Genomic DNA, 9903 nt, shown 5'->3' on the forward strand with positions numbered 1-9903 from the left:
TAATAAGTAATACATTGTTAAAAGAAACCTTCTCCCTTATACTGAATGTGATAGCTGGGTCTCTGGGGCAGAGTGGGGCTGCTTTCTCATGACATTGTCTACATATCACCAGAGTTCAGAGGGGGATCTAAAGAAGAGGTGATTATGTAAATCACTCTGACAATGCGCTGGATAAATTATGCCTTTAATATGCTCTGTGGCAGAAGTCATCAAATCCAAGCTGAGTACTGAGAGAACTTGAGATGATTTTCTAATCAGCAGGTGACAGAAGTGGCTCTCAGGACTGCTCTCCTTGCTGCGGGCCAAACCTCTCTTTGGTGCACTGCTGTTTGCAAAAAGAATTATTTCTCAGAAACCTGTGGTCCAGATGCTTCCAGGCCAGGAGACTCCAGGCATGAGGAGCACATTGGAAGTATGGAAATAGGGGAGATACATTTCCAACAAAGGAGCTATCCCTTCTGGCTTGAGGAGGGGCTGAGGCCCCTGCTCCACCCTCTGTCTAGCCTGGGAAGCTCAATGGGACAGCCGTCCAGCAGCTGGGACCAAGTGTAGCCATGGTTGACCCTCTCACCAGCTGGAGAATGCCCCTCTGACCTAGCCCAGCTCCAGCTCTGCACAACTTATAACAGTGTGATAAGGGGAGAAGTTTGGGCCTGATGCCAGATTTTTAAGCAACAGACCCTAAACAGGTCCCAGTATATACGTCCCACAGCAAAGGGACAGGTAAGATGAGAAACATCTGATAAATGGACTTTGTCTCCCACTGCTTCTACTCAGCATGAATGTTTCACTGGATCTTCTCCTCTGGTGGAGAAACACAATAGCTGGTTACCCTTCAGGTACATAGTTAGTGACTTAGGAGAGGACAGCTTTGAGGGCCAGCCACTCCAGCCTCTTTCTGCCCAGGGGACCCAAGAATGCTCCTTACCCTTCTGGAGCTCTCAGCTCCTTTGAGCAGAGGGGGCTCTGTTTGGTTTTCTAGATGTTTCTCCTGGCCTCTCCCTCCAGCACAGTGATTTCTGCACAGTGTGGCCCCAGGCTGCTTGCCTCTCTATAATTCCATTTAGTAAAATGTTGCATCAGTGCCCTTTAGAATTACCTGGAGAGCCTACCAGATATTCAAATGCCTGGGTCCCCCTCCAGACCAAGTAGTCAGAGTATCTGGGGACAGCGTTCAGGTATCAGTATTTGTGAATTTCCCCAATTGGACCAACACAAAGCCTGTGGAGGACACTTGGCCTGCAGGGAAATGAGTGCCTGGAAGCTGAGGTTATGTCAGATCCCCTGTCCTGCTCCAAGTGAGGGCTGGGGCCTCCTCTTCTATGGCAGCCTTAGCAGTGTCTGTGCCTAGCCTCTCACATCCCAACAACAATACTGTCATGCAGGGTATCATGCGGGGTCTCTGATCCCTCTCCCCACATAAGAACTCAGGACATGGTGAGGCCAAAAAGGAACACCCACCGAGCCATAGATAGGGGAGTCATACCACTATATTCTCGCTGGTGGCTGGGTTGGAGACACAGGAAGCAGGAGCCGCATTATCTGCAAGCTGCCGTCCACTTCTCTGTCAACCAACCTCACTTGCCAACTGCAATCTGCCTCTCTGCAATCCACAATCCACAATCCGCACTTGCTAGCTCAGTCACCATCCGCTGCTAGCGTAGCCTTAGCAGTTATATTAGTGGCCAATGGCTCACTGGTTACAGCTGATGGCTAACTAGCCACAGCTGATGGCCATCTGATCACAATAGATGGCCATTTACTACCTGAGCCAGCACCTTTCCACGTGAGGCCAAGAGCCTGGAAACTGACTCCTGGCTCTGTCCCCACAAACACATTATAGGAGTGATGACTGCTCCTTCTAGCTCACCAATTCTGAGAAAGAGGGTCACATGATATGGGAGAGCCCCCTCACTATAGGAATTTTAAGTCTCCTTTTCCCTAGTTTCTTAGCTCCCTGGTCCCTGGGTTTAATCACTTTTTAAATCAGTTTATTGGTCTTAAACTAAAGATTGTTCCAAGCCTGAATCATAGAATATCTCTCACCCCCTGTTTCAGATAACTACCCAGAAGCCTGTGATTTAAGCTTGTTAATTGTAATCATTGTACACCAACATTCTTTTCAGATCATTTCAACTCCTGGGTAAACAATATTGCCTGAATAACTAGTTAAAGCCCCATGAAGCTAAAATGGACTTTCACTGTGCATCAGTAGCTCTGAGTCCTGCTCTGAGGCCAGCGCTTTTAATCTATTAACCAAAATTTATCTCTCCTCATCTAGGGGACATCATACACCCTGACCAAGGAGACCAACGTGGTCTTTTAGGTGGATCCCGAAACCCCTTCCTCTCATTTAAGATGAGAGAGAGCGCGAGTTCGTGAATCTCCAATAGGCAGAGACAATGACCACATTCAGCAGGAAGCAGATACAGAAGAAGAGAACTCCTGTCCCTCAACTTCCCATAGAGAATTATACAGATCACACCTCTCAGGGGAAATGAGCCAGGCAGTTAGAGATAGGAATGGGGTCTCCAAACATTCCTGCACATTTGACACAACCTATGGGGAGCGACTGTCCAGAACTCCCACAAATCTTCCCACTATGCCCAAAGTTTTCCCTTATTTGCCGTAATCATTAACCACTGTTATGTTAAGACAGTAGAAGGCACGGATTACCTAACTAGATTAGAGTGGTCACTAACACTTGTGCAGTAAAGTCTACAATGACCTTAATCTCACCTTAGCCTCAATATACCATCATTATAATATCATACATGTTCCTGGAAGTTCATTAATATCATTATAACAGACTGAATTCTGGGAAGGAACACGTGCAGTTTAAAAAGATGAGGTAATAGCCTCCTGTCAATCACAGGTACCAATCAAGTGGCCCCATACCGAGAGAGGAGTAGCCCATGCTAGCGAAAAGAAAAAAAAAACCAACAAGGCCCCATTAGTCAGGGCCCTTGACCCATCCTCCTGTGCTCTGATCCACTCCTATCTCTTTGGAGTGTACTTTCGCTTCTAATAAGCTGCTCTGTCACCACTGTATTTCTGTCTCATTCAGTTCTTTGCTCGATTGCCTAGAACATGGACACCGCGCTGAGAAGGGCCTGCTCTCCGGTAACACCTCTACTTAATGTCAGCCTACTTGGGTCAAAAACAGATGATCCCAGGAGCTTTCAGCTACCAAGTACCTGAGACCCTGGTTGGGTGTGTTAATAATAAATACATGTAGTGCTTATCAGTGTCAAATATTGTTCTGTTTCATATGTCAACTCATTTAACCCGCACAACCCATCTGCAACAGGGCTAGGATTAATGCCACGGTACAGGGGAGGAAGTGGAAGCACACACAGAGAGTCTGAGTGTCTTGCCCATGGTCCCATAGCTGGTAAGCAATGGAGCTGGAATTCAGACAAAGGCAGTCACATTGTATGCTTGTGCTGCCTCCAAAAATGCCAAGTGTTCAAAAGTCACCTCCCCCACTCCACACTGTCAGCGGACTCAAAACTCCTAGTAATTCAGCTTCACAATTATTTCTTGACTTTGGGGAAGAACCTCTCTATCAGCCCTGAATTTCTCAACCTCCCATTCTTCAGGTGCAGGAGGTTTTGTCATTGTGTGCTGTGTTGCAGGCAGTGACACTTGGAATGCACTCAACTTTGTTGTCCTTATTTCAGTAATTTTTAAAAGGTAAGATATTTTTACCAATCCCTGCACACCACTCCTGACTCAGGCCTGGAGTTTGAGGCATAGTGGAACTTGACAGTGGAGTAGGGAAATGGGACAGGCAGAAAAGTGTCCTTCTTAGGATGAGCCAAACATTACCTAGAGGCACATGTCCCCCTCCACATCCATCTCAGGAGGGAGTCAAGCAGCCCAAATGCTCACCATCTGGAGAATCCAGTCCCTTGAGTGGTCCACATCTCAAATGCTTCTCTGATTCTTCCCTAAACATAAAATGTTTGTGAGAGTATTTTTGAAAACAGTACGATTCTCTACTCTGGGACTTGGGCATACAGGACATTTCAGTTTAATCTCCAGCAGTTCCTGGTATTGTCAGTGAAATGCAAATTTCAATTCTACTATTAATACAGCAAAACCCTTTCTGGATGATGTTCTGGGGAGAGGAGTGACAGCCCATTAGAAGTTAATCCAGTGCTTAACAAACTTTAATATTTTTCTGCCAGTTAATGTGGTGATGCTTAAAATTAAAATGGACAGTCTCCCCTAATTAAAGTATTCATATGTCCTGGTTTGCCTGGAAGAATCAGGGGTTATGCTGTGTCTCAGCATAATTATTAATACAGCTTCTTTCACTCCCAAAAGAATCTGGTTTGAGCATAATCCATCATCAAGGTGTGAGTCAAAGCAGAAAAAGGTCAGCCTATGTCAGCTAAGCTTGCTTTGTTTTGGTCACTTCTACAAAGTTGGGATAATAGTAATGGTTTCCCCATGTATCTCAGGTTTAAAGTTAGATACGAAAAGATTGTCATAGAAATCTATATACAGCTAACAAAAGCAATAATAATAATGCAGGGTGGGTTATCAATGGCCTACATTATCACCTTTACACTTTGCCCTCTGAAGGTAGCCAATCAGTGGAAAATCAGACAGTGTGGGGCCATGTGGGGATAGGCAGTTTTCTTCTTTAGTCTCACCATCTACATCATCCCTTTAAGGCCACCCAGAGAAGGGTAGAAAAAGAAATAACCAGGACAGCTGACACTCACTGAGTGCTGCCCATAGCCAAGTAGTCTCCCAGTCACAGCCTGTACACCTGTGTGATGGATCCTCACAGCACCCCACCAGGTAGTTGCTGTCATCAGGCCCACTTTCCAGATGTGAAAACGGAGGCATGAAGAGACTGAGGAACTTACCCAAGGTTGCATATCTGGTAAGAGGTGGAGCTGGATTTGAAACAGGCAGGTTAGTTTCAAGGTCACAACACTGCAGTGTCCTGCCCTGTCTGTACTATGTGGTCTCGGAATACCCTAGGCCTGCCCTGCTCTGCTCCCCACTGCAGCAGTCCTGGCACAAGTACACAGCTCTTTCCTGCACTGTTGCAACAGCCCCAAAGGCTCCCTGTGCAGACCTCACAAACCTCAATCCTCAGGCCATCCTCTGTCAGCAGCCAGGGAGCTACATAGACCTCAGTTCTAACACTGATACCAGTTTATCCAGGTCTCTGCTTCTCCACAGCTTCAGATGAAGATTTTAAGCCTCCACCAGGCACACAAGGTACCCTCAGTCTGTTGCAGCCTCACCACCTCTCATCATCACCCATGACATCCTGCTGCCCTTCCAGGTACCGAATGCTGCTGCAACATTACAGCACATTCCCCAGGCTCCCAGGAGCATCTGCTTTGCCAGCTTATCTCTCTGGAGGTTACCTTCATCCTCACGGCTATGACCATCTTTGCTATTTGTCACTTTCTCTGTGAAGCCTTTCATGGCCTCGACCATTGCCACCCTTCCTTTATGATGCCAGGTACTTTCCCATATGTCTGCTAGAGCAGTTGGTGAAAATAAAAGGTCCCTGCAGCCCTACACACAGTAGATCATCACCTCATAGTGAGGCAGCATGTGCATTATCTGCATATCATTTGTTAAATGAATGACTACTCGGTCTCCCTAACCCCAAGACTCCAGTAATGCTAGGTTTAGATGTTCCCATAGTGGCATGCATCACACTGAATATGGACTGTTTTCTAGTAACCATGGAAGACAGCAACACATATTTACCTTATTAAATGCTAGCTTAATTTGCTTCGAGGTATACACACCTGTGGGGTGGAAAGGGGCAGAAACAGGAAATATTAGGAGGAAAACTCTCAAAGTAGAGATGGGAAGGATTCCAAAGGCTCACAGGATAGGCAGCACAATGAGAAATATATTGCAGAGAAGGGAGGGAGCTGGCAATTAAATAGACAGAGAGAACAGCAGATGTGGAGCATCTAGGACTTGGGAACAGCCTTGGGACACCTCCCCATTGGGCCCAGAGGGGACTTTCAGTAGGGGGATCATTTAAGGGTCTCTTCCAGTCCAAGATTAAAGGGAAACTCCACTATAGTCCTCCCCCTACAAGTCTGAGGTTTCTCCTGGCCTCTCCCCCAAACACCTACACCATCTAGAATGACAAAGTTGCCATCTCCTTCCCCAAAGGGGTTTCTCCTAAGGGGCAATGATGAGAATGGGGTCAGAGGAAGGACAGACCCAGGTAAGGAGTCTCCATAAAGGAGAGGAGGACCACTAGGACAAATATTGCAAATGAGTCTGTTGGGTAGCAGAAACTGGGGACAGAGATTGGGATCAACTACTGTGTTGCAAAAATGCTGATCACAACTGTGCTGTGCAACCCTCCCTACACCGCCCCCCCCAAAAAAAAAAAACAAAGGCCTGGATGAATAGCAGTGGGAGGCCTCCAACCCCTGCTCTGAAAGGTCTCTTCCAGCTGTCCTCAAGCATCTTGATGCCCCTCCCCAGCCACCCACCATAGCAGCTGGGACCTCAACCCTGGTGACCTGGGAGCCACTTCCAGAGGCACCAAAGGCTTTTCGGGACTGCGCTGGGGGCTCAAGCAGGCCACCACGCCTCAGCAGTGGGCCTCTGAAGGGCCAGCACCACCCTTCAGATAATTTTTCAAGGCAAATCCTCACTTGATAAAATTTGCTGTGCACTGGTCCAACTAGCAGGGCTATGGCTAGGTTTGAGGGGGTGGGTGGCTGTGTGTCCAGACAAGGATCTTCCATTCCCTGGTGGAGAATTCGCACTCTCCAGAGTTGGGAAAGGAGGAAACCCAGACCTGAACCCCAACACTTCCAGACTGTCCTCTCCACAAGCACCTTTCAGAGACCCTGATGGAGATGCGCCTCCCAAGACAGCCAGTTCACATGGTAGACTTTTCGAAACATCTGGTTCCAGTGCCCGCCACCTCTGTCGGAGCTGCCCTGCACACCCAGCACTCGGGTCAGAGGTTGGACTGCTTTTGTGGCATCTGCCTCTGAGTGCCCATCTCCATTCCTTGCATCCACCCCATCTCAACCACACTGAAATCTATCTGGGTACGCCCCAGGAACTGCCAAGGAGTGGAGTGCGGGAAGGGGGCGGCTGGAGCCACTGACAAACCTGGAACTCACCCATACCGAGGTAGAAGCCGCTATAAAATGAGTTTAGTGATGGAACAGACCATGCAGGTCTTCCAGAAATTTAAGGGTTCCTGGTGGAGAGGGGGAGGATATCAAGAGCTGGGCAATTGGCTCTGCACTCTCAGGTTAGTACCCCCGCTACACCGGGGGTTTCATTACTGAAACCGAGGACTCCATTTCAAAGCAGGGGAGTGGGCGGCAAAGGTCTGGAAAAGACCATATCTGGGGTAAGGGGCTGCAGAGGTGGGAGGCCGGGCAGGGGTCTGGGAGGGATCTAGGGTGGGTCTGGATCCCCGGGGGGCCAGGGGCAGGGAGGACCAAAAGGCTGGAGCGGTAGAGGTGGGAAAACCCAGAGAGGCACTGGGCTATCCGGAGCGGGGGACACGCAGTGCGGGGATTGGTGGGCGCTCTCGCGCGGTTCCCGCCGCCCCTATTTAGGTGCAGCAGGGAGAGCCAAGCGCTGGAGCCCGGGCCTGGCTGCCCTCCCACTGCCTCTCGCACTGCATCCTCTGTGCCACGCTCCCACCACCCAAGGTTGGGCACTCTGGCGCATGATCGCTCCTGAGACGCTGCCCACCCCAGGTGCCAAGGAAGGGCTTGAAACAGCCTGGCCCCCGGCGGCCAACGCTAGCCTTGCCCCAGCAGAGGAAACTGCCTCGTCGGTAACCAGGGGCGCAGGAGGGGAGGGCATGGTCACCATCCAGTGCATTTATGCGCTGGTCCGCCTGGTGGGCCTGGTAGGCAACGCGTTAGTCATCTTCATAATCCTCCGCTATACCAAGATGAAGACAGCCACCAACGTCTACCTGCTCAGCCAGCCTGTCGCCGATGAGCTCTTCTTGCTGAGCGTACCATTCGTGGCCTTGTCGGCAGCCTTGTGCCACTGGCCCTTGGGATTGGTGCTGTGCAGCGCATTGCTCAGAGAGGACGGCCTCAACATGTTCACCAGCGTCTTCTGTCTGACTGTACTCAGCGTGGCCTGCTATAATACATAGCTGTGGTGCACCCTCGGCGCATCGACACCTACCTGCGGCCCAATGTGGCCAAGCTAGTTAACTTGGGCGTGTGGGTGGTGTCCTTGCTGATCACCCTGCCCATGGCCATCTTTGCAGGCACCAGGCCGGCTAGGGGAGGCCAGGTCGTGACCTGCAACCTACACTGGCCGCACCTGGCCTGGTCGGCAGTCTTCTAACTTTTCTTCTACACTTCTACACCTCCGATCCTAGCAGTGGGACTGTGCTACTTGCTTATGGTGGGCAAAATGCGGGAGGTGGCACTATGGGCTAGCTGGCAGCAGTTGAAACGCTCAGAGAAGATCAAGCAGCTGGTGCTGATGGTGGTGGCCATCTTTGTGTTCTGCTGGATGCCTTTCTATGTGGTGCAGCTATTGAACCTGTTTGTGACCAGCCCTGATGCCACCGTCAACCACGTGTCCCTTATCCTCAGGTATGCCAACACCTGTGCAAAACCTATCCTGTACAGCTTTCTCTCTGACAACTTCTGCCGTTCTTTCCAGCAGATTTTCTGACTGTGCTGCTGCCTCCTGGATGCCGCTGTCAGTGCTGAGGAAGAGCCCCTGGACTATTATGCTGCTGCTCTCAAGAGCAGAGGTAAGGCAGGATGCATATGCCCCCTGCTCCCCTGCCAGCAGGAGCCCATGCAACAAGAACCCAGTTGCAAGCAGGTTCCCCTCACCAAGACTGTTGTCACGCAGCAGCTTACCCATCTGTCCCCTCGTACCTACCCTTAAAGAAAGGAGACTTTGCTTCACCTTTGTGCTTACACATTATGTCTCCCTGTTTGGCCCCAGGGGATGGCTGATTAGCCAATGACGGGTAAGATTCCCCATGGGGGGAACACCTAAGCCAGGCACAGCTGCATGGGGACCAACAGGAGCACCCATGAGGTTGATAGAGTTGGGCATAGACCCCCACCTTCCCCCGGCTAAGGAGAGGTTCTGCCTTTGTGGCTGCATTCCTTCCCACAATCTGCTTGGGAAGAGATTCAATGATGTGTTAACATCATTTCTCCATCTATTCATATCAGTAAGTTTCAAAATAAAGGTTTTGTCCCTTGAGGAGGTACATCCTGAGACTTACGGTTCTGCTGCTTGCAGGCAAGAGTGATTACTTTGAATCAGTTTCCTAGTATAATGTATGAAACTTACAGACCATGGAGAAAACAATGTTACTTCCTTGTGTATGCATCAATAAAAGCCACAAGGTGGCCCGATTCAGGGCTCTCAGTCCTTTGAGGCCGTGAGACCCTTGGCCCCCTGTTCAATAACTTTCTTGATTTCGGTTTCTTGCTTTCTTTTTTTAAATTGAAGTTTATTGGGGTGACAATTGTTAGTAAAGTTACATAGATTTCAGGTGTACAATTCTGTATTACATCATCTATATATCACATTGTGTGTTCACCACCCAGAGTCAGTTCTCCTTCCATCACCATATATTTGATCCCTTTTGCCCTCATCTACCACCCTCCTCCCCCCTTCGGTTTCTTTCTTAACCCTTCGCTGCCCCTTCTCATTCACTCACTGCCTGTGTTGTGCTGGACGCAGCACAAGATCACTACCTTCTGAAGAGCCCTTTCACCATCCACCCAGTGTGGCCACCTCCAAGGGGGTCTGCATCACCCTTACAGCCCAGCAGACTGCCCCTCCTGGATGTTCACCTAAGAACCACCACCTGTGTCCCCCACAGCCTCCTCCTCTCAACAGTCTGTCTGTGTGCCAACCCCAAGAGCATCA

General features: G+C 49.6%; 1 protein-coding gene across 1 annotated transcript; it reads left to right on the forward strand.

Moving 5' to 3' along the window:
* Window positions 1–7440: 7440 nt before the first annotated feature.
* Window positions 7441–9028, forward strand: SSTR4 (somatostatin receptor 4). Its single transcript, XM_088789300.1, is given in 2 exon segments — window positions 7441–8134; window positions 8137–9028. Coding segments are annotated over 2 exon segments (1197 nt in total). The 5' UTR covers window positions 7441–7702; the 3' UTR covers window positions 8902–9028.
* The last annotated feature ends 875 nt before the right edge of the window (window positions 9029–9903 follow it).

The sequence above is a fragment of the Rhinolophus sinicus genome, chromosome 13 (genome assembly GCF_057876585.1).
Source record: "Rhinolophus sinicus isolate RSI-liver-muscle chromosome 13, RSI-T2T, whole genome shotgun sequence".
NCBI classification, from domain to species: Eukaryota; Metazoa; Chordata; class Mammalia; order Chiroptera; family Rhinolophidae; genus Rhinolophus; species Rhinolophus sinicus.